The sequence below is a fragment of the Ictalurus furcatus genome, chromosome 7 (genome assembly GCF_023375685.1).
Source record: "Ictalurus furcatus strain D&B chromosome 7, Billie_1.0, whole genome shotgun sequence".
Lineage (NCBI taxonomy): Eukaryota > Metazoa > Chordata > Actinopteri > Siluriformes > Ictaluridae > Ictalurus > Ictalurus furcatus.
The window spans coordinates 19,091,576-19,116,628 of NC_071261.1; the positions used below are offsets into that span (position 1 = coordinate 19,091,576).

Here is a 25,053-nt window from a genome sequence, read left to right on the forward strand (position 1 = left end):
TCTTACTTCCAGACAACACTGTGCTGAGGTCCGCGTCTGACGAGTCCAGCTCCTGCTCTGAGGACACTCACTGTCCTCCCCAGAGCCGAAATTTTAACAGATATCACAAAAAACAGCTAAATGTCACATTTCTTCCTTGCCCGCTGTTCAGTCACACACACTGTACATGTGTGGAGCATGCACACTACAAGTCTCTCGCAGCTTGTTTCTCTGTACTTGGCCGGGACGTTGTTGTTGTGTGTAAGCTTTAAAAAAAAACAAAAAAAAAAAACAACAACATCATGTTCTGATGTGGGTCAGATGAAAAGAAACCAAAAAAAAAAAAAAAAAAAAAAAAAAAAACCTGCCACAAGGGCAAGCTGGCATTTCCTTTTTTTTTTTTATTATTCACAATCTCCTCGACAGGCTCTGAACTCATTTCCGCATGTGTTTGTGTGTTCTGATGCCACATGGCGACGACGCAACCGAACCCCACAGATACGCAACTTGTTATTGGCTGTTTGCTTGTCACTTGTAGCACACTCTTATCAAGGCATATGATAGGCTGTTTACGATCCAGGGACGGCGCATGCTTGAGGGTTGTTGATTCATGTCTGTTTACAAATTTATCGAGCGTTATACCGAACATTTTTCTATCGTTATCAATAAAGGTGCACGATAAATACCGATACCGTTTTATTGCCCAGCCCTAGCTACAACATCAGAAGACCACAGAGGTTCCACTCCTGTCAGTCAAGAACAGGAAGCTGAGCCTACATTGTGCAGTTGAAGATGGGGAAAAACATGAGCTGATTTCTCTAATTGTATAATATTAGCAATGTCATGCCTAGGAAAAATGTTTGAAAAGGCAAAGATAATAAGTTTTGGAGCCATTTGTGGCTGGGTAAAAGAGGACTACATGGAATGCCCATTCTTCCAAGTAAGCTTGAGGTAAGAAGGATTTTATATTAGCATGTGTGATAGATTTGCAACTCACTGTATGAGGGGAACAGGCATGTAGTCTGGTAACGTTATTAATTAATGTGGATGTTTTATACTATTTAAACATGTATGTTCTGCCCATTGCCGCTACCGTATTTATGGTTGTCCCGAGATTTTATCATCCTATGCAGTCCTTCTATTGGTGGCTTTCAGACAAGTGCCACAGAGATTAGCCTAAATAAAGCTTCTAGACAGTAGACTAAAATCCCAATAACTTTTAACAAATGTCATTGCAAGACTAAGAAGAAATACATTTAAGCATATCATGTCAGTGTGTCATTCTGTAGATTTTATTTTTTTTTTTTTCAATGCCTGAAAATTACAAACAGCTATATTATTGGCATAATTTCTTTTGGCAAACCTAGCAGCATTTCTGGCTGCTGTCTGTCTTGTAGCAAAATTTAAAGATAGGTGGTGAGGTAAATGAAGTCTTCATCTACTAACAGAAAGAAAAGCAATAGTTGTAGTTTTGTGTATGGTTTTTGTTGTTACCTAAGGTGCAGGTCCTCAGAGTATTTGAGGCAAGCATATATAAACTCTTTGAGTTGGGAGTAGACTTTGGGTACAAATTCAGAAAATGGGAACTTCTTTGGGAAAGGCATCTGTGTGAAGTGAAACATAATTACGCATTATTCGTCTAACAGGACCAATGAGGTGGCAGTTAGAGATTGATAAGTATATTCAAGTAGAGTAAAGTATACTGAAGCTTTTGTAACAGACCATGTCTAGTTCTGAGTCTTGGAAGGGGAACTGGCTTGTGATTTGCCGGTACTCTTCTTCTGTTGCTGTAGGGATAGGACTGTAATTGTCCTGATCAAGGATTTTCCTGGAAAAGAATGAAAACTTGTTCACTTTAAAGACAAGCTCATTTTAATACGTCTCTGAATCCACACAAGTAATTGAAATAGTTAAGGGAAAATTTTTATATTTCACATTTTTTGGTTTATTTATATATGTATTTGGTGCAAAAACTAGGCTTCTACTGGACACAGCTCAATAAAGAGTGGAACTGATTTTAGAAACTTCGATACCACTACTGCAACAGCTATACAATCATACTCATCATAAGTAATACTTGATAATGAACAGAATATCTATAATATAAAGTCTCACATATTCAGATTCTGGTTTTATAGAAAATTGATCACTATTTTAATACATAAAGAAATACATACACAAGTAACCTTTCACAAAACTGCATCTGTGTTTGCGTGCAATCCATAGCAAATAATTTTTTTCATTTTCCACATAGCCAGAGCAGAACAAATCCAAAGCAGTGAAATCCAAGGCCTTCTATTTTTATGGACTGAGTCAAAGTCAGGTCAGAATGTCTCGGAGAAGGCCACTCCAATGTTCAAATCATGTCCGCTCTCAGGACTCAGGCCTGCCAATTTTAACATAGCTCTCCATGGAGCTCTAAGTTTTAAGCTTTCCACAATAGACCAGCATTTTTGTGCTTTCTAAATTATTTTAATAGCACACAAAACCCCGGCAACTTAGAATTGTTTTGAAGGAATATTCCTCCTTCGAGGAATATTAAGCACTTCTATTGTACTGGGCATTCAATGTGCATCTCACAATTAACAAAAATAAATAAATAAAAAGAGTGAGAAATACATAGAGAGAGAGAGAGAGAGAGAGAGAGAGAGAGAGAGAGAGAGAGAGAGAGAGTGTCGTATTCAGAGAAAACATGCGTGGGAATATGAAGACAGAATATGATTCACAAGGAAGAGAGATGAAAACACATATTTGGAGATCTTTCTCACCTAAAGGACTGATTCCACTTCTTCAGCAAAATCTCTCCATATTGATCTCTCATCTCAAGCACCATGTCAAACAGCTGGTTCACTGGAAACCCATAACCCTGGAAAACACCAAACAGCAAGATATAAAAGGACATACAAAAAGTGGACAGCACTAAGTTTAGATCCATTTGTATCACTTACTAATCTAGCTTCACATAGTTAAGTCTCATTGTAGCCTGCATTTCAGACTACAACAGGAAATATGCGAGGCTGCTGTTTATAGATTATAGCTCAGCCTTCAACACAATAGTCCCACACAGACTGGCCTCCAAGCTCAGGGACCTCAGCCTTAATGTTCCAACTCTCTGACTTCCTCACAGGCAGACCCCAAGTAGTGAGTCTGGGCCAGTTTATCTCCAACACAATCACCCTGAGCCCCACAAGGTTGGGTCCTGAGCCCACTGCTCTACTCTGTCTGCACACATGACTGTGTGTCCTCTCACAGCTCCAACTCTATCGTCAAGTTTGTTGGAAACACAGTGGTTATGGGACTCATCTCCAACAACGACAAGGCCGCCTACCTTGACGAGGTGGAGAAACCTGTAGCTTGGTGCCAGGCTAACAGTCTCTCCTTGAACGTCAGTAAAACCAAGGAGCTGGTTGTGGACTTCAGGAACAGGCCACAGAGGAACTACACCCCACTCGAGATCAGCGGGACCCCCGTGGAGAGAGTGAGCAGCTTCATGTACCTTGGAGTACACGTCTCTGCAGATCTGACCTGGACGCATCACGCTAAAGTTCAGGTGATCAAAGCCATACAACGGTTGTACCATCTGAGACTGCTGAGGAAATTCAGGGTCTCCCCAGTGATTCTGAAAACTTCCTATACTGGGGCTATAGAAAGTTTACTGACTTAGTGCATCTCAGTATGATACAGAAACCGCTCTATCCAGGACCGCAAAGCCCTGCAGGGAGTGGTGCGTTTAACGGGGCGCATCACCGGGTCTGCTCTCCCCGATCTGAATGACATGTACACCAGGCGATGCAGTACAAGAGCTGCTAAAATCATCAGGGACTCCACCCAGCCTGGTAACTGTCTGTTTAGCCTTCTGCAATCAGGCAAGCGCTTTCTAATCTGATGACTAAAACTCAACACGGACATGTCCTCCATAAAGACCCCTTAGGACTCCATAAAGACTCGACAGCACTCTGCACTCCACTGACGTTCCGTATACTGCACTTTGCATCATTGAGACAGGTAACATACTGCATATTTTGCACAATATCTGCTTATAATGTACACCCCTGTTTGCACATTACTGTACATATATTACATATCTTATTTTTATTTCTTTTTATTCTATTCATTCTGTTATTTTTAATTTAGTATTTAATGCACAGTCTAAAGAGGAGTAGGCCAGGTTTTCATTTCACTGTAAGTTCTATACTGTATATAATTGTATAGGTGACAAATAAAAATCTTGAATTTAAATTATATGGTACTGCAGCAGTGTCAAAGGAAATATGAAGTACAATTAGAGGTATCCGTTAGGAATTACAAGATATATAATACATATCTAGAAATACTGTAATGGCAATAATTAAGGAAGGTTAAACCCAATAAAACAGCCTTTATATAGGGCTGTTAACACGTGTATTTTGATCCACCAGTCTCAGCCTCAGACACTCAGTCGACACTAGTAGACTTAGCTGGTGATGAATGTCAGAATCTTCCTAGTTACAGTCCAAATGGCTATCCATACATCCACACTAACTTGAAACCTCACTTTTGAACTCCAGTGACCCCAGTGAGCTGTTATTTGTCAGGATAAAGTGACAAGATTGAAGAAAGTTGGTGAATTTCACAGAATCTGATCTTTAAATGGTATAAATAATTTTTTTTAAACAGTTCGTGGCAGTGGTAGTGCAGCATTTATGGCTCTGGACTACTGCGCAGAAGGTTGTGAGCTTGAATCCCACTTCCATCAAGTTCCTACAGTTGGGTAATTGAGCAAGGCCCTTAACCTTCATCTGCTTCACCCAATTTCAAGTGGCTTTCGTTAAATTGTCTACCTTAACCGTAAGTATAAATGCATTAAACAGATATATTCTTACATGTTTGCTGATGATCTAAAAGAAAATCTTTATGCTTCAAGCCTGGTCAACCCTTTGAGAACAACCACCGGGCTCTTGTATTTATAAGGCAATATTAAGCAAAATATTTAGATTAGAAAAAGATTAGAAAAAGTATAGAGAACTCCTACATAAAGATATTTAATCCAAATAGATTATCAGATTACCCATCAACAAAGTGCAGACTATAGTACAATGGAAATATGTCATTATCTACATGATGAAGCTGCCTTGATATGGAAGGAACTCATTTTAGCCGACTCTGGCTAGATAGCTAGTCTAAATTGTAGTCTTGCAACACAGGTTTTGAGTGTCTAATGCTAAGACTATATTAAACTACACCATTCCACACTGCTGCTCGGTCTGTTTCTTTTAGTCACTTTTTCGCCATCTCTCAGCCCTATATGTCAACGTTGTTTGTAATGTCAGTCAAATGACCTCTTCCTGTAACACTAGGCAGTTCTTGAACATGCTGAGTTATACCAAGTACCTGACTGCAAGACTATGAGCAAAGATTAGCCAACTGACCTGTAATGTGTCCGCAAACAGGACTATAAGGCTTTTCAGGTCCAGAATCAGGTCAGGGTCAGTGCAGTATGACTATTAAAGATAACAGAAGGTACATCGTTTAGGACCAGGCAGTGTATCATTCAATACCAGGGCACTGAGACAATACATTACAGTACATAGACTCCAACAGAATCTGCAATGAGCTACACAAACATACCGAGTGAGTACGTAGCGCTGCAATGGTCTTTGACAGAGCTAGTTCCCATAATTCCTCCACATAAGCTCTGTTCACTAGGCCTTTTGTTGTATGCAGGATGTGGTCCTCCACTACAAAAAAACTACAAAAGGAGTACATCAATGGAAAAGTTACATAACAGATAAGGATGAAGACACAGAGCTGTTATAGTAAGTACATAGCCATTTCTCTCCATAATCAGGATGTCTCTATAGCACCATGCTCAGAAAACAGAGGGATGTAAGCAAACTGGTCAGTCCAGCAACACATCAATATTTCCCCAGACATCCTGTTGCAACAGTGCCCAGGGAACAGTCTGTGCCACCACGATGTTTGCGGAAGCCTCGTCTGCAGACATCCACCTTTCTGATATTCCCATCCAGACGCTTGGAATAAAACCCATCTGCCACTCCATATCCCTAAGCCCATAAATCGTACAGCCTGGCAGCTTTTCCAACAGCTCCCGGACGGAATATTGGGAATATTGGGTTTGCCTTTGAGTGAGGGGATGGTTTGGACAGCGCAGGGAATACCGAGAGAAATACCGCTATAGGCTTGCCATTTTCAATTACTTCCTTTAATTCAAGTGAGTTTCATTACATTTAATGATGTTAATTAAAATTCAGAGAAACGTCCATAAAGCTTACCCTACAATTTGATTGAAGTACTGCCTGTATCCCTCCAAGGTTTCGTGCTGTGGTCCACACATAGTGGGTAGAGGGAAGGGGGGAAAAAAAAGAAGAGAAGAAAAAAAAAGGACAGCAGTGAAATGTTTAAATACGAGTCTTCATCAAAACCAGTCTACATGTCAACAAAAAGGTTACTGCTCTATGAGTCATACATGGTCTATAATGTATCATTTAAACATAATATTTTGTAAGCAAACATTTACTTCATGTCTGGCCAATTTCTCAATGGGATAAATCACAAAATTAAAAATAAAAATAAATGGACTCATTCTGTTACACAAAATAAACGCAACTATCCTCACAAAACCTTGACAATTTTTTTTTAATACATAAGTTCCTTCAAAACATAAGAACCTTCAAAAGTGTTCCCAGAAGGAGAAACCGAAGTGTGCTTTTGGGTGCTAGATGGAACTTTATTTCCTAAGACTTCATGACTATTACTCTTAACACAAAAACATGGACTGTTTGCTATTAGGTTAAAATGCCTGGTGTTATGCACATACAGTGTGTTCCAGACAATCATAATTTGTTCCAAAATCATTTCCCAAACTATTCTTGTTCATTTAGACTAATAGTGACTATGACTAGGTTCATTATGTGCGTCCTTTTCATCAACTTCTGATGATGGCCAATAATGATGATAATGCTTATTTATACAATGTTTTTCTAATACTTTCTAAGGTCATTGAACAAAAACAAAACAGACTAATAGGAAGAAGAAAGATGAAAAGTCTTGGGAGAAAAGGAAGGTTTTAAACTGACTCTTAATCTGGGAGAAGGAAGTGCATTTTGGGGTTTATGGACCAGTACTGGTAGACCCGAGAGTCTGAGCAGGGGTGCAGGAGCTTAGAGAGATAAGGCAGGGCAATGCCGTGTATTGTTTTGTAAGTGAGAAGTAAGAGTTTGTATTTGATTCTTAAGTAGGAATACAGTTTTTGTGCATTTGAATATAAAATGGGTAGCCAGTATAATGAATCGATTCATTTTCATTGGTTCTAACTATCAAACGTGGCTTTTGCTTGTTCCTTTTTTTAAATAATAATAAATGAAATAACTTTCAGGTCTGTTGACTTATGAAGGAAAGAAAATAACCTTTGTTTATATATATATATATATATATATATATATATATATATATATATATATATATATATATATATACATACATACATACACACACACACACACACACGCACACACACGCACACGCACACAAGTACAACACAGTGAAATACTTTTCGTCACATATCCAAGTTTGTCGGATGCTGGGTCAGAGCCCAGGTCAACTATAGTGAGCCCCTGGAAAAGTGGAAATGTGAAGGCATACCATGTTCGAATGTGGCTGCAACACTAGTCGAGCTTGTTTCCTCCTCTGTTTCCTGTAGTAGTTCTCAAACGTATCCCGGGCACCCTGGGTCAAAAATAAATAAATAAATAAATAAATAAATAAATAAATAAATAAATAAATAAAAGGATTTAATCATCAGCAATGAATAAAAATAAAAAAAAAAAAGATGTGATATTACAACTGTGCTGCAATTTGATTTGACAAGTGCCAAGTGAACAGATGAAGGAAAAAGGAGCAGAATGGATGGCGTGATCTGGTTTTCTTCTGGCAAAATCATTCAGTGATAAGGCACAATGATTTCCACTCAAGAATCACAATCAACCTTAAAATAAGGGCAAATCAGTCGCACTTTCCAAATACCAAAGTACAATTTAGACTGTGATTACTATAGGGGCCTGGCAGACAAAAAAAAAAAAAAGCCTCATTTAGTAAAGGCTTGATGAGTTTGGCCTTTGTCGAAATGTTCAGAATTGACAGTCACCGTTGCTTTCCATTCCAGCGCAGTCCTTATCTGAGCAAGTGTCCAGTGTGGAGCACAGAGGTCCCAACTATGAAAAACAGCAGACACCAACAGGGAAGGGATGAAAGAGAAAAGGAAAGAAAAACACTGCCTTAAGTGATAAGGTTATCACTTGGTTCTGGTCAGTCTATCTAGTAGGACTGTTCTAGTTCTCCCTCTCTGACCCATAGATAACATATAGCCAGGGTTACATGCACAATGGCAGGCCACACACACACACACACACACACACACACACACACATCTACCTAGGCACCTGCATCTTTATAATTCAGGGTCTGGTGGTTCAGTAATTTTGAAATTATTTTGTATGGATGACTAACAAAAAGTGAAAACTACAAAGGACAGCTACAGGCATACATGGCACAGACATTCTGAAAAATAATCAAAAAATATTTCCTTTATTCCTCAAATGCTATACAAAGTTAGACGCAGTACACCAGCAGGTCCCAGGGAGAGATGGTAGAGGTTGAAAGATACAGCATGTCACTGTGCACGACCCTGTACTAAAGGGACGTGAACATATTTTCTTAACTCTGAGCTCCTCTGCCAACTCTACTCCTTCATTTCCTGGCAAGAGGGAAGTCTGTTTCCTCCCTGATATAAACATGCACATACTCACGCACACATTCTGCAGCAAGTGGCAGGTCATTGGTTGGTGAAAAGAGTCTGACCTGGGCAACCCAAGCATGACCTTGAATAGCTCTCCGTGTTCGGGAGTAAGCGCTAGATGTAGACTGGCACTTGAAGGATTTTTTTGGTCTGTGCAGATTAGTTTAGCAATGTACACAAGTGGGATGTTCATTACTGGGAAAGAACAGATATGTTCCAAATGTTTGGGTTACTGATTTTTTTGTTTTTTAATGCTTGTATGAAAGGTTCACATGGCAACTAGTTGAAACTAGATGTGGGCATCGGGACTGGGATCTCATGGGACAAAACAAAAACAAGGGAAGGTTGTTTTTTTTTTTAATTCAGTTTCGAGAAAGCAGTCAGATATTGAAGCTCGTGGGACAAAGAAAGACCATGAAAGTGCGGTGTGGCATTTAGAGCAACTTTAGTAACTGCCTGGTCAAGGTCATTACTAGTTTGTTTACATTTTGGGAAATAGAACCAATGAAATTAATTAGAAAATATTGCAAGCAGGTACAAACAAAAACAATAAATGTGTATGTTACGTCCCCGGACGTAACATACAAAGGTTTCTTTTCCCTGTTGTTTATTTGATTTCTTGGTGCTGTGATGTGTATTGTGTGCAGTTCTTTCTCTCTCCCCTATCCCTCTGTGCGGTGTTTAACTGGCCTCAGAGGTGGGAGATTACGTGGAGGAGTTGGAACTTTTAAATGCTAGGAAAGACGGCAGTGGGAGAGAGCTATTCAGGTACTTATGCTTTTATGCAGGTACTTATGCATTTATGCTCCTGTTACGCTCCTGTTTATTGGTTAGTTAGGGAGTAAGGGAAGGCTCTTGAACTTTATTTGGGATTTTTTTTGTTTGTTAGGCAAGTTCAATTTAATTCCCCTTTAGTTAGAAACATTTTTGTTTATTATTGTGGCCTGAACGCCTCCTGAAGATTCACACTTCCTATTATGTCTTTGTGAATAAAGAGCTACTTTTTTGGTGGATATCGCTCTGCGATGTGTGTGAGCTGGGACAGCAGAGGGGGGACATCCATTTAGAATCCTAGTCCTGTAAATTTTTTATTTATTTATTTTGGTCACTGGCATTCCCAACCCTAGACTGGGGAGGTCGTGACATGTAACAGGATTAAAAATCCAGTTATCAGTTATGGACAAGAGTGATGTAGCTGAGGTTAAGGAACTGTCAGAGCTATAATTCACACACGTGCGGACAGTGCTGACATTTCTACATCAGTTCCTCTGACCTCTGGTTGTAAACAAATGCTAAGAAAACTGCATCTTGTAAAAGCACATCTACTGTAATATGCAATTCAATAGGTAAGAAAACATTCTCTGGGTAATACTTAGAATATCTTCATACTATATTGCTATATTACATGCAAAATAGCAATCTGAAATATAATGAGAACCCATAAATGTGCACCACCTGTTCAAATATAAATTCTGAAACCATGTTGAAAAATGTAAATACATTATATGGCCGAAAGTATGCGGACACCTGACCATCACACCCAAATGTGGGTCTTCCCCAAAACTGTTGCCCCAAAGCTGGAGCACACAAAGACATCCAAAACAACTGTATTTGTATCTGACTGCATACTAGGCCTCCTCACCCAGCATCAGCGCCTGACCTCACTAATGATCTCGTGGCTGAATGAGCCACGGGGTCACACACGAAAATGCAGTGGAAAGCCTTCCCAGAAGAGGGGAGGTTATTATATCAGCAGCAATGGGGGGACTAAATCTGGAATGAGCTGTTCAACAAGCACATATGGGGCATGATGATCAGGTGCCCACAAACTTTTATAACTAATATAGTGTATGTTAAATGTTCATGGCTATATTATTTAGCTATGTCAGTCAAATGTCATTGAAGTCAGTGTTATTTAAATACACAGCCTGTGAAGAGTGTGTGCCTGCTACCTTGTCAGAACATGTAGATATAGTTATGGCATTACATAACATTACATAGGGGCAGCTGTGGCTCAGTTGGCAGAGCGGGTTGTCCACTAATCATAGGGTTGGCGGTTCGATTCCCGGCCCACATGACTCCACATGCCAAAGTGTCCTTGGGCAAGACACTGAACCCCAAATTGCTCCCGATGGCAAGTTAGCGCCTTGCATGGCAGCTCTGCTACCATTGGTGTGCGAGTGTCTGTGAATGGGTGAATGAGACACAGTGTAAAGCGCTTTAGATAAAAGCGCTATATAAGTGTACCATTTACCATTACAGCAGCTGTGCTTTGGCCCTCGGACTGTGGATCCTAATTCTTTTTAAATGGATTGCTCTAAAATAATGGCTCCACCTGTGCCAGGTGTCCAGCCTGATCCTAAATCAGGGTGTAGTAGGGCTCATATGTATTCTACAGGATTGATGATTCCACTGCATGTGCGCTGGCTTTGCTCCACTTCATCTATACCGGGATCAGACAGACAAACAGAAAGACAGTCTGGTCTCAAACACTGGAGGTCTCTGGTAGTCTGTGAAGTCTGCCATTCATCAAAATCAATGCATGACCTTGATCTGCAATCTTGGCTGCAAGCGGCATCCCTGATGGCTCTTGGCTTGGGTAGATTCAGTGTTTCAAAGAAAGGCCAAAAGGACATGAGAGTTTATTGTTTTTGGCCAAGTTTAAAAGAAACTCCGGCTGGCTCTCTTAAGTCAGTCAGTCCAAAAAAGAGAGGGGCAGAGAACAGAACAGAGAGAAATACCAAAAGGATAAATCAGCCGAAGTAACATGAAAACGCAACAACGAGAGGTGAAAGACCTGATAGTACAGAGGTTATGTTTTATAACACCTCGAGCTACTACTCTTTCTCCCCAATTCTTACCGTGTCCCTGTCTTCTACTCTCATCCGTTTCTCTCCATTTAACATGACCTCGCTTTCTCTCTTCATTCTCCAATGAACAAGTCTCCCAGTGAAAATGTCGAAAGCATACTGCAAATGACCTTGTTTCTTAATATCTTGCTTTCATTTTTATCCACATGAAATGTATTAGCTTGGGGAGATTATTAATAATCTCTCATTTTCACCTCCTTCCCCAATGATTGTACAACTCTATTTTTCTAACCACAGTCTCTATTGTGTGCCTTGGCTTCCCTATGAGAATTCGGATTCTTCCTGTCACTTCTCAGCAGGTCTAAACTGTGGCCTCCCCACAATCCTCCTGCTCACGCATACACACGTGCATGCACGCGAGAGCGCCATGGCCAAGTCAAAACCCTCTTGGTGTTGCTCTGTCCCAAGCCATTTGGAGCGCAGCCAATCCAGGAGTCAAAACAGACCAACGAGGAAAAGCTCTCTCCTGTTTTACATCCCCTGGGTCATCAACTATTTTGAAATTTGCATTCCCTTTTGCCCAGCTCCTCAATCCACACTGCTCCCGCTCACTCTCGCTCTCTCTCGCTCTCTCTCTGCTTCACATGGCATACTTGAGAACAGTGTGAACCTTTTCGTTCCATTACAGTAAAGATATGTTTACATAAAGTTGCATAATTCGGTACTAATGTCAACTGCCACTTCAACATCCTACAGTCTCCTTCCTGGGCAACACACTGTTACTGTACTACATGTTACTGAGCAGTGTGTGTGTGCGTACGCGAGAGAGAGAGAGAGAGAGAACACTGCATTGCATAATATTGAGGTTTAAAATGTATTCCCTTGATGCCAGGCCTCTGGGAAAGCTTCAGGAAAAAAAAGAAATGCATCAGTTTAGAGCTGGAAAATATGAAAAAATATACACTGGGTCCAAATTTCTGAAAACACAAGTGAAAATGCTTCCATTTTTCATTCTTTTCCAATTAAATTTTTTAATACAAATTATCATCAGCTTTAACTTGGGCGAAAAGTATCATCTTAGAAATGTCAACATAAATTGGAGAATTTCGCAGTATTTGGCATCTCCAACTTTTGCTTTAATGACAGCGTGCACTTGAGCTGGAATGCACTCCACACGTGTAAAACTTGACCATTCATGTTAAATCAAATGTTAAATCCAGTTTTAAATAAAAACAAAATCCCATATTCTCAGACTCCTGGACCCCACTGTTATACTTTACCTCAACACCTCAATATGTTTTATGCAACAGTTAATAGGATTGTTTGGTTGTTTTACAAACTCATTGTATTGCCCAAATTTGGCATATTTACCCTGCTGATTGCTTACATATTGATCATACAGCATTTAATACAAAATGCAGATTAAACAGCAGTCTACAGTTCAGCAAGCAGTAAATATTACCGGTTTCAGTAATCCTCTCTATAGTCCCTATTATTTCAGTCCTGACCATGACATTTTCTCACCGTGCCAAAAACCTGCCTTTGTATCTTTGCTCTCACAAAGCACATGTTCACAGTTATGTCTGGACAGATCATGTTTGTCCACTACCACTACCCTGACCTCAAACTCCTTCTTTTTATCCATTATCCTCTGTGCCCATTTAACCTTCCTGAACAATATTTCCTTTTCTGTTCACATGCCATTTTACATCAGCACACCAACTCCCAATACAAAGGTCATTGTACAAATACCCACTCCTTACCCATGTGAAATACTGTTACTGCAAGACAAATACGATGTTAATGAGTTGAACAGGCCCAAGAGAACATGGTGAGAAATAGGCGCACACCCATACGCACAAACGCATAAGCACACACAAGACAGTCCATTTCTTCTTTAAAGCAGCACTGCAAATCCAAATCTCAAAGAAAACAAATAGAGGTGATCGGGCTGTTGCTGTTTAAATAGCACAACACAGATTTCCCAACACCATGATGCAAGAGCGCATTTCCGTTGAGGCTCACTGGAAATTGAACAAAGCCAGGTTCTCCTGGAGATAATATAGTCTGCACTGCAGATAATAGAGTCATGTGAAAAAATATAGCAAAAAAGCCAACAATTTCCATTGGGGTGTACTTACTTTTTCACATGACTGTATATTCATTATGGATAATTAGACAAACACAAACACATTTGAACTGTTTTTCTGAGAAACCCAAATAATCAGTGGTAGGTGGAGAGTGAAAATTATGCAATAGACATGGGAGGCCTTGATTAGTGCTGTAAAATGAGTCCTCATTCAACAAATAAAACAACTAGGGCTTATCAAATCTCAAAAGTACTCACCAGAACTATGTAGATGTGTAAGCAGCGATAGACAGGTGAGAAGTCCACCAAGTCCTGAGCACCAGGAACCTACAGAAATAGAGATCATGTTAGTTAGTGGTGATGTACTATTCTTTAAATGATAAATATGTAAAGCAAAGTGATACACTTGTATCACTGTATTCCCTTCTCTGACTGGCTAAAAGACAATCCTACAAACTGTTTACAATTACAAACCAAGACTGCTGCCAAAACTCACATGTCGATGTCCTATAGTTGGGGTTTACTGATGTTCAATATGATATGTGAAACACGCTTGAACCACAGACTGAATGCAGACCCAGCAAAGTATTTCATTGGACCAAGCAGAGCTGATGAAAAAAACTGGTCAGTGACACTAGTTTTCTTAACACGAACGGCTTCTGTGGTGGACCATTTGTTGCTGCTGATCCAACCATATGCATTTATGTGAATAATTTAGCCAAAAGCAGCTCATCAAACCAGAGACTAGAGACATTAAGTCAAGAGACATTAAGTCCGAAAGGGAAGTTACCAAAAAGGCTATTTTCATAGATTATTTAATTTTCCTATTTTTATCTGATTAATGAAATGACAGCATGATGCATATAAAAACATACACATACATACAAACACTAATATATATATATATATATATATATATATATATATATATATATATATATATATATATATATATATATATATATATATATAAAAAGTATGTATTGAAGAAAACAAATGGACTGAGATTTATCCATATATTTTGCATTTGAAACGGATGCATATCAGTTCAGATTACTGATTAATAGTGAAGCACTGAAAAGTTACCATAGTAGTAAGTTAGTTGTTTATCTGCAATTTTATCTGTAAGGAATTTTAAGTAACTGGACTTTTTAGTGGAATACAACTGCTCTACAAATTTGCCATTAGTGATCAATGATTGTATAAATTGTGTTTCAAACTTGCACATCAAGTTAAACTACTCCCCAAGTTGTAATCTAAGAATAGTGACTTAATTGCAAACCCTGCTGTATATATTTGAAGAGTTTTATAATAAGCCTATCATTGCGATCAACAACTGAATTAAGCAAAATTGTACTCCTATACCACTCTCTCTGACCCAGTCTATGTAGAAATGCCTCCAGCTCCAAAGTTTACTAAACAGCTAAACAATGCTAGCTTTCATCTGGTGCCCACAGAAAGGCAAGCAGGAACTCTGAGAGTCAGCTGGGTCACAGCTCCAGAGAGGAAGAGCAACACTAAACAATAACCCTGAGCAAACAAGAAGAAAACAATTAAACACAGGCACCAGTGCCAACTCAGTGGCAGGAGAGGGTTCGGACAGTGTGTACGAATGGTTTTCCCCAGGACGCTCGTCGAGAACAGGGGTGAGGAGGTAACATGCAGTTGGTAACCTTGGGCACGACTGTCGGGAAATCCCACCACAGATGACAAGCGGCTAGATTAAAGCCTGGCACACACACTGCCCCTTGTCCAGCTTCAGGAAAGAGTGATGTGCACACACAGTGGAGCAGAGAAAGAAGGGAAGGGCTAAAAAGTTCAACAGGAGGGCACTAAAGTCAACACACACACACACACACTGTTGCAGGTCAGCAACAGTTCTGGACATCTCATGGGCCTTTATGGAATGAGTGAGGTACACTCCATGGTAGCGTGCTTACTGAGGTTTCTACACTGTATTGCAAAACCATGCAAGACTAAACATAAAAACACAGCAAAACCCATGTGGTATACTGGGCACAAACAACATGTTTACAGACATCATTTCAGTGTTGTGCTGACAGGCTGCGTGTGTGGACAATCTGATAAACAACAACGCTTCTCCACCGTGTGTTTGCGTCAGCATCTTATTCCGTCTGCTACTCCAGAAACTTAAAGCTCACCCTGGCTTTCGTTAGCATCTGCAGTTGAAAAGCATGCTCCACACATCACTCACAACAAAGTGACGCAGTATCCGAATGACAACAGATGAGGAGAGATGGGGTGGGCCGGTTAAGTCAGAGGACACAATTGGGAAATCAAGCCAATACTGGGTATTCAGTATCTTCAGAAACTTCTTTACAGGAGGATAAGGACTATGTTGAATTCTTAAACCTGATTGGTCAGATGGTATTGACATTATTTATAACAGCAGCTCTGACAATTGTGTAGGCTTTAATTCAAACCACAAGTTTACGATAATATGCTTTATCAAGTAACACCTAGTTCACGGTGACTTGTATTGCGGACGCTTAACATAAGGTGTGTCCCAAATCACATCCTTATGCACTATTGTACGCCATTTTGTAGTACAAATAGTGTGGGCAATGTGTTCACACTGAAAATTCCAACAAGTGCACTTCAAGTGCCTGGATGATGTACTTATTCAACCGAAAGAAAGGAAGTGTAGAATATTGGACCCTTCATGCACTCAACGGTCGCAGCTTTGCTTACGTAGAAGAAGAGGGGAGGGCTACCAGGCACTGACAATGGCTCCAATTTGCTCAGAATCAAAAAAATTCATGTTGGCCATAAAAGGTAACACTGACAAACAGTAAAATGGAAAAAATTATTTTCTGAGACTGGGTATTCTGCTAAAGCTAACAGCGTGGCATTACATGCGTTTGACGTCATTTGCCACCGATTAGGAAACGGCTTACATTTCTGGTTAGTAAAACCTTGTAGTGTTCCATTTGAGATGATATTACCCTTCAAAAATTCATACACTAGATGGTAGAGTACATAATGCATAGTGCAAGTGCATAGCATATTCTACATGATTTGGGACACAGCTATAATCCAAGGCTGATGAACACATTAAGAAAACATGTTATCTAACAAAGAAAAATGTATAAAATCACTGATAAATTTAAGCGTCCTTTAAGGAGATGTTTGTTTAAGGTTTAATCTCATAAGTTAGTTAGTTTTCAGCCAAATCTTCAGGACAGAAGCATTTTCTCTCCGTAACAAGCACCCTCTTTTTGTCTTATTAAATTCACGAAAGAGGGAGGGAAAATCACAACAAAAAAACAGAGAGGCTGGTGAGGAAATGACTGTTCATAGCTGCGATAATGTAAGTGATAAAAGGAACTAACTTGTCTCAAGGCTGTTCCACAATATTAAATGTACCTATAAACATTTACAATGCACAAAGTGTTGTTTATTAACAAATTGTTAAAAAATTCATCATTGGCAAATCAGTGTTGTACAAGAGGAATGATACACTTCAGTATGTGCTGTTGGAATATAATGGACACCACCCCATCATTGATTATTGTCCTAGAACATCACACCTAATCATGTTTAAATCTTTAGTTAAAGCGCTTTACTAGCTAATGAGCTCACTATATGTTATTACATTTTGTCAGAAATGTTTTGTTTGTCAGAAATGTCAGAAACATTTTGTCAGAAATGTTTTGTTGTGCAATGTATTTCAATCTGTACAGTAGTATTGTGTTAGCAGCAGAGGGTTTACCAGGGTTTTTACACCTTTTCCAAAGTCAAATTCAAGCACTTTTCAAGAATTTTCAAGCTTTTTCAGCACCTTACAACTGGTAAATTACATGCATACATGCTGTACATATACATACGTCATCATCACATTAAATCAGCTGTTTTTCATTAGTTGTGTTATTTAAAAAAAAACATTTGTTATATCATTCTACAGAAGGGTGACAAATTTATGGAAAACACATTTCGTGGTTCAAAATGTATCACCTGTCTGTAAGTAGACTTGGCATCCTATATAAACTGGATGAGTTATAACATGAATATAACGTTACATAATATAAACAGAATATGTAAACAGAGTATAGCCTAGAATGTTTATAAATTATAAAAAATAAAATAAAAAAATGAAAGAATTCATTACAGGGTAGGGCTGCAGTATTATGAGAAAATCATTATTGTTGATTATTGCTCTTGATATTGTAATAATGATTATTAACTTTGATAGAATACATAAAAGAACGTGGGGGGGACAGCACGTCATATTCTTGACATTCTTCATATTGGTTATTTTAGTATTTTAGGTCCTCATTTTAACCATAATTTGAATTTTTCGTTCTCAAGCCAGCGATCATTAACGCGGCAACTTCCGGTCATGTTGCCATCTCCCACTCTGTTCCATCAGAGGGCACACATCAAAAAAGACTAACAGATCACACTATAGCCACACACACAGACTCAAGCGGAGTTGTTTTCGTTGTATGCAAACGCAATTAGGATTTCAAACCTTGAAAACACGTTAAAATTCAGGCATTTTTAAGGATTTCCAGCACCCGCACGAACCCTGGTTTACGTATGGCAACTTTAGAAGGATTAGCAGTTACTTTTATTTTTTTTTATATATCTCTAATATCCAAATTATGTTCGCTCACCTCTTCGTCATCCTCATCCTCTACATCTAGTATCCCAGAATCCTCTTCTGAGAGAGGGCTGCCACCTGAACGGTCCATTTCTGTGCCTGACCCCCCCTCCTTACGCAATCTCCACGCACTGCCTGCCCGCTGCTGCCGTGTGACCGCGAGAGAGCTTCTCACCTGTGCCTGGAAAACAAACACAGACGCACTTCTAGCCGTAAATATTTATTTCAAACTTAATTTTTTTGGAATAGACACATTACATAAAATTCCTTCAACAACAAGCCAAAGTTCCATTACCATCATAGTCAGAATATGCAAATCCTCAAACTGTTTGTTCATTCATTGGCAGCTATTTGGGAAAAATCCACTCTATGGAGAGTAGTAATTACTGAGCTCTGAATGAACTCAAAGGAACACAAACAAAGTCAGCCACAAGGTTTCTTTAATTGTCAACTTTTCCCAGGATGGTTCCAAACCAGTAGAGACATTGTGCTTAAACCATTCAAGTGTTTTTAACAAAAATGTCTAATCAGATTTAAAAGAAATACATCTAGGTGTATAACACGCAAAAGGACAAAGTACCAGACACTAGCCGAGTGTTAAACACAAATGGAACAATGACCAATGTCAATGCCGACATCACCGGTTATAAACACGCACAACACTAACTGATTATGGACTGGATGGGAAAGGAGTTTCAAGAATGGGGGGGCTCTCCGGTCATTGTCCGCAGTCAAACAAACACGCCACCATATCCAAGGGGTAAACAGGTTCGATTAAATTAAATTTGACAAACCATTCACAGGCTCAATGACTAAAAATGTTGGGTTTGGAGGGTCTATTGCACAAAGCTAACAAGCACATTAACAAGCCAGCAATGTGGGTTTCTGGAAGCAATACAATTAAATTTCCATGAGCGTAAAGTTCTGCACACAAGTGACAATAAGAAAAGAAGACGGCAGGAAATAAATGTTGCAGCAGAATAAAGAGGTTGTTAATGGGGTCAGGAAGTGTGCGAGATGTCAGAGAAAAAGGCTCAATAAGCCAGATTCCAACTACACTGTGGGTGGGGGGGGGGGGAGAGAAGACGTCCAAAATCCCAACCAAAATAAATAAATAAATACAAATAAAAATCCATTTTGGAATACACATTAAATAAAATACTGAAAAGGGGGGGGGGGGGGATTAAAATTTTATAATTTCTTCAGGTTGATCACAGTAGTATCAAATCAAATCTGCATCCAGAGATTGCAATTTATAAATTCATAAAGGGATATATAATACCCATATCATCTCATACCATCAAAAAAGTGCATCATGACATAATGTATCACAATATCAATGTTATATCATCTATCTTTAATGCAAACTACAATCACTGAAGTATAACTATAATAAGTATATAATAACTGAAAAGGATGTTTACACGTGACCATCACACCCATATATAGTTCTTCCATAAACTGTTACCACAAACTTAAAAGCACACAATTCTTGCTGTAGCATTACAATTTCCCTTCACTGGAACAAAGAGGCCCAAACTTATTCCAGCTTGACAATGCCCCGTGCACAAATTGAGCTCCATGAAGACATGGTTTGCCAAGCTTGGAGTGGAAGCACTCAACCCCCCTGAACACCTTTGGGATGAACTGGAACTCCAACAGTACCCGATATCAGTGCGTCACCTCACTAATGCTCTTTGTGCATAGTTTGGTAAATTCCCAGCGTCACTTCATAATATGGCATATTCTGGTGTGGCATGTTCAACAAGCACATATTTTTGGCCACATAGAGTTCATTTAAATGCAAAATTTTGCATTCCTCTAAAATAAAATGAAAAGAATTACATGTATAATAAAAAGATATTAAATGGCCACAACCTTTGCTTTAATAATGGCATCCAACCTCTTTTCTTTCAAAGCAGTTTTTGTTTTATTTTATACTCCTAATTTCTAAATATTCTCTTCTCTTGTTTTTTGTTCTAAAGTTTTGGATAACTGTCTTACTTAAGGGGGAAAAAAAAACAAGACTCGATTCCAAAAAAAATGAAATTTGCACAACACTGAAATGGCTATAATTTGATAAGCACAAAGAAGAAAAGGTCACTGTAGTTACAGTCAGGATTAAACGGCACTCCGTTCAGTGCACGGTCATGACTGGGTCAAATACGCTACTCGGATAGAAACCCTGACTTGTAGTTACCTCATATATACAGTGGTTTGAGTGGAACAGTACTACTGTTACAGTAGACCCATGACTATGATGAGAGAGCATGACATCACCATAATGTCCTCATATATGCGGTCTTGCATGCATGTGCATTTGGTAACTAGAGAAAGGTAATCAATCTCCTTCACCAGCGCTTCGCACAAAACACAGCGTGCTTCTCATTACTCTGTGGGTACTAGGCAGAGCTCGAAGAGCACTGAGGAGATCCCAAACACTGCCAGTGAATACTCTCTAATGCAACCACCAAAACTATACAAACAGCATGAACCCAGACAGAATTATTATTTTATTTATTTTAAAAAAGACAGAAAGAAACTGTGAAGGATAGAATGAATTGATATTACATTATAATGCAAAATAATATCAGGTTAAAAAAAATGCAAGAGTAAACTACACTAAGAGGAAATCTGGCAAAATTCAGTAAACCAAAGTATAGAACAGTGAGGGGGGAAATATGTATTCGGATAAAATTTACACACATAACTGGCCTCATTTTTTAAGCTGAAGACGAACGGATTTATCCATAAATCTTTAGCATGAGTGTTTACACGAAAAGTTTGGTATTCCTGAAAACCTCGTGAATTTGGAAAAACATTCACTCCTGCTCCTAGAATGTGCAGATTGACACATAAGAAGACTAACCCACTGACAACACCAAACTGTTGCATTCTTCTTTTGTGATGCTTTTCCAGACTTGTACCACAGCTTCTTTCACTTGCTTGTTTTAGCTTCACATTTGGGAGGGTGTTCTGTTGATTAAAAACCTCCCTCTTTTTCCTCCATACATAGAGTTTTATGGCCAAACAGTTCAATTTTTGCATCATCTGATCAGAGAACACTCCCCAAAAAGGCTCATGATCACCTGTAAACCTCACTCTGTTTTTTTTTTTTTTTTAAACCAGTCTTAAATTAGGGGCTTCTAAAATTTAAAATAGGGTGGTTATACACATTTAGGTAGCTGATGCCTCAAAGTCTTTTACCAGTTCCTTAGTTTGTGCCTCCTTCCTGAATGATGCGGTGTCCATGTGGTCCCAAGTTTTTATAGTTGCATACATTTGGTTGTATGGATACTTGTGGTACCTTCAGTTGTTTGGAAATTTCCTAAATGTTCTTAAGGAGGAACTGGACTTCTGGAGGTCCACAGTGTTTTTCTGAGGTCTTGGCAGAGATGCTTGGATTTTCCCATAGTAACCAGGGCAAAAAGGCACTGACTCTAAAGTGAGGCCCATTTACAGCCACAGATGGACCTTCATTAACTCCTAATTTTGACAAGTGGCCAATCACAAGTCATTATCTCAATTTCCAGAGTCTTCCAGACTGTTTAAAAAGACAGTCAACTCTGTGTATGTAAAATTTTGATATAGTGAATAAAAGCTGAAATAAATCGGTCTCTAATCGACTATTTTAAAATTACCTCTGATTTGAACAAAAGATGTTGCCATAATTGACTGGACAAAAAAAATATATATATAGTAAGCTGAAATGTGTGGAGTTGTGAAACATGAGACTGAAGAGCTTTAGCCTAGGTGTACATTTTTGGCCTCAATTGTATATATAAATGCTACAAATTAAATGTTTGCATGCAAATTGCATTATAAAAGACTGATGGGGAAAATTTCACAAAACGAGTAGAAATCATGGTGAAGGTGAAGCAGCTTCCTCATGTTCTCAGGAACAATATTATTACCCAACACTTGAACTTGAAGATACAGAGTGATAGCAAAGACCATAAACATCAATGTCAGTATAACGGTTTCAAATACTATGCAGGTGAAAAGGTAACAGAACCACTAATAATTGTCTGGGTGTACCATGCAAAAGGTCACAACTCTCAGACTAATGATAGGGAAGGTAAGAGAGAAGCCAGCATTCACTCGAAAAGAGTTGCAAGACAACAGGAAAGCATCAGGAACATCAGTGAGACAGAACAATAAGCAGAAAAAAGAAGCACAGAGATGCATCTAAAAGCATTTAGACAAATCAGAATTCTTTTTAGAACAATAGACCAGAGGTCAGACCAAAGGTGCATACGATCCCAAGAACACCATATAAACAAGAGTGTACAGAGGGGAAGCATCATGATATAGGGCTGCTTCTCTGCAAACAGTACTGGAGCATTACACATCATTGAAGGAAACGTGAATGGAGCAATGTACTGGGACAAATTAGAGGAGAATTCAATCACATCAGCCAAGAAACTAAATCTGGGGAGAAGATGGATGTTTCAACAAGACAACGACCCCAAACATACAGCCAAAATAACCCAAGAAGGCCTTGCATGGTCTAGCCAATCTCCGGACTTGAACCCCAGTTAAAATTTATGGCGGATTTTGAAATTGCAAGCCCATCAGTGGGACCCTCATAACCTTAGGGAACTGAAGACAATCTGAGACGAATGGGCCAAAATTGAGCCACAATCCAGCAAAAGCCTAATTAATTGTTACCATAGATGTCGCGACGTTGTAATTGCCAACAACAGCTTTGAAAGTGAGTACTAATTTTGCGGTGTCTGAATACTTTGTTCACTATCAGTTTCAATTTAAAAAAAAAAAAAAAAAAAGTATCTTTTTTAGGCTTATGAATACATACTTTTTTTGCTCATAATTATAAGTATAGAGTCAAAAGACATTGTGTGTGTCATTTTGAAGTGGATATGTGCACACTAAATTAAATTAGAAAAATCTAACAGTGACAACCCAAAGCCTCAGGTCTCAATTATTTGGGCTTCAATTCTCATTCTTTTCCACCACATTAAAGAATATAGGATAATTGATATTTCTCATCTGGCAATGTTGTACTAAGTAAAATACACCACAGATGAAAGAATACAGAAAATGACCTTTTCTGAAACACTTTGGCTCTGCACTTCTGCTTTCGTCCCCTTAAATACTCTTAATGACAAAGAATGACTAGGCAAAGTGAAGGAATAAAGTTTGCTAGCTAGGTAGCTGGGGTAACAGACTACAGATGTCCAAACTGTTCAAAATGTTTGCTCTGCAGAGGAAAGAACAAAACTATTAGCTAGCTACAACTTACTTACTCCAGTTGATTAATGTTAACTTCACAGCTAGCTGGCAACTTTTCTGCTTGTTGTCTGCAGACAAAGTTTTTAGTTATTACAGAAGCCAATGGCAGTGGTAGAGGCAATGATAGCGCAGTGGTTAAGATGATAAAAAAGGTCTGGTCAGAAGGACAGGAAATCAAATCCCAGCACTGCCAAGCTGCCACTGCTGGGCCTCTATTGCCATAAATGTAAATGCAAGTCTGCATTGTGTCATATTTTCATTTTGATCCATTTGCTCAGTGCCTCCACTTTCCATTATAATCCATGTTAACCTAATCAACACGTGACTAATAATTTTTCTCACTTAGAATTAGCTACAGCAAATGAAATAAATGTAATGAATTCATTAAAACCCATTGTAAAACAAAATAATTTGCATTGAGTGTCCTAACAGCATGGTGGAGCAGAGGGTAGTGTTGCCATCTCACAGCTCCTAGGTCTCTTGTTTGATCCTGAGCTTCCTGGGTCTATGTGGATTTCCTCCAACCTCACAGAAATATGACGGTAGGCGGCTTATCTCCTCCAAATTGCCACTAGAGGTGTGAAGGAGTATGTGCTTGGTGCCCTGAGATGGACTGCTATCCCATTCGGGAGGTGTTCTGGGATAGGCTCTGAATTTGCTGAAAATCTGTCCAGCACAAAGTGGTTGCTGAAGATAATTGACCAAAGTCCTAACGAGTCATCAATGAACAATTTGAGGTGAAGTCACAAGTATTTCTGATCCAAATCAGTTAAACTCCCCAACTCTGACACAGACAGGATGAGGGTATTGGCAATGAAAAGCTAAAAAGAGATGCATCCAGGTCACACACTTGAACTTCATCCAGGTCAACAAAACTCTCCAGAACACTAGAACCTCTTCCATCACACACATACACACTATGCACAACAGCATACAATGGAGCCATTATTAAAACACTGAATCCTTCAATTTCTTCTCAGATCATTTGTTAGTATAATTAAAACAATCATGGGTGCAGGGACTGAGCCTAATTTCCAATAGGAACCAGTCCATGATCCTGGATGACAGAGTCCCTAGACAAACAGCCTCCTGTTATTAGTGGTCTGCTCACCCCTCTGGAGAAGAGGATACAAGATGGAAAGTAAGGGAGAGGTTTCAGAGAGCCTACCTTCCTTGACTGAACATCTACAATGGTGCTGCATTACCACACCCCAATATAAAATCGGTTAAAGTGTAGCAGCAGCATCTGTCCCATGGTCTTGGACTGAGATGACTAGCATGAGCACGAGACTCTTCATCACAGAAAAGAGTTAACTGTAAAAGAATGTCCGTAAAGAAAAGACCAGAGAAAATAAAACTGCAAGCAAAAAAAAAAAAAAGGAAGGGAAGATCCCGCTCTATCCAACATACTAAGGAGCAACATTTAGTTGCACCATTGAAAAAGTATGTCTGGTTAAGGGAGTCCAAAAATTAAGACTATTGCATGAACAGGCCAATGTCTGGA

General features: G+C 39.1%; 1 protein-coding gene across 4 annotated transcripts in view; it reads right to left on the bottom strand.

Moving 5' to 3' along the window:
• Positions 1-25,053, bottom strand: part of exoc6b (exocyst complex component 6B) — a 101,246-nt gene that overhangs the window by 41,002 nt on the left and 35,191 nt on the right. For all 4 annotated transcript variants that reach the window (XM_053629101.1, XM_053629100.1, XM_053629102.1 and 1 more), the window contains exons 7-15: positions 18,310-18,477; positions 13,931-13,999; positions 7,621-7,704; positions 6,252-6,298; positions 5,587-5,707; positions 5,388-5,459; positions 2,748-2,845; positions 1,702-1,807; positions 1,474-1,583 (exon numbers count right to left, since the gene is read on the bottom strand). In XM_053629101.1, coding sequence (XP_053485076.1) covers positions 1,474-1,583; positions 1,702-1,807; positions 2,748-2,845; positions 5,388-5,459; positions 5,587-5,707; positions 6,252-6,298; positions 7,621-7,704; positions 13,931-13,999; positions 18,310-18,477 — 875 coding nt within the window. The remainder of the gene's footprint in view (positions 1-1,473; positions 1,584-1,701; positions 1,808-2,747; positions 2,846-5,387; positions 5,460-5,586; positions 5,708-6,251; positions 6,299-7,620; positions 7,705-13,930; positions 14,000-18,309; positions 18,478-25,053) is intronic.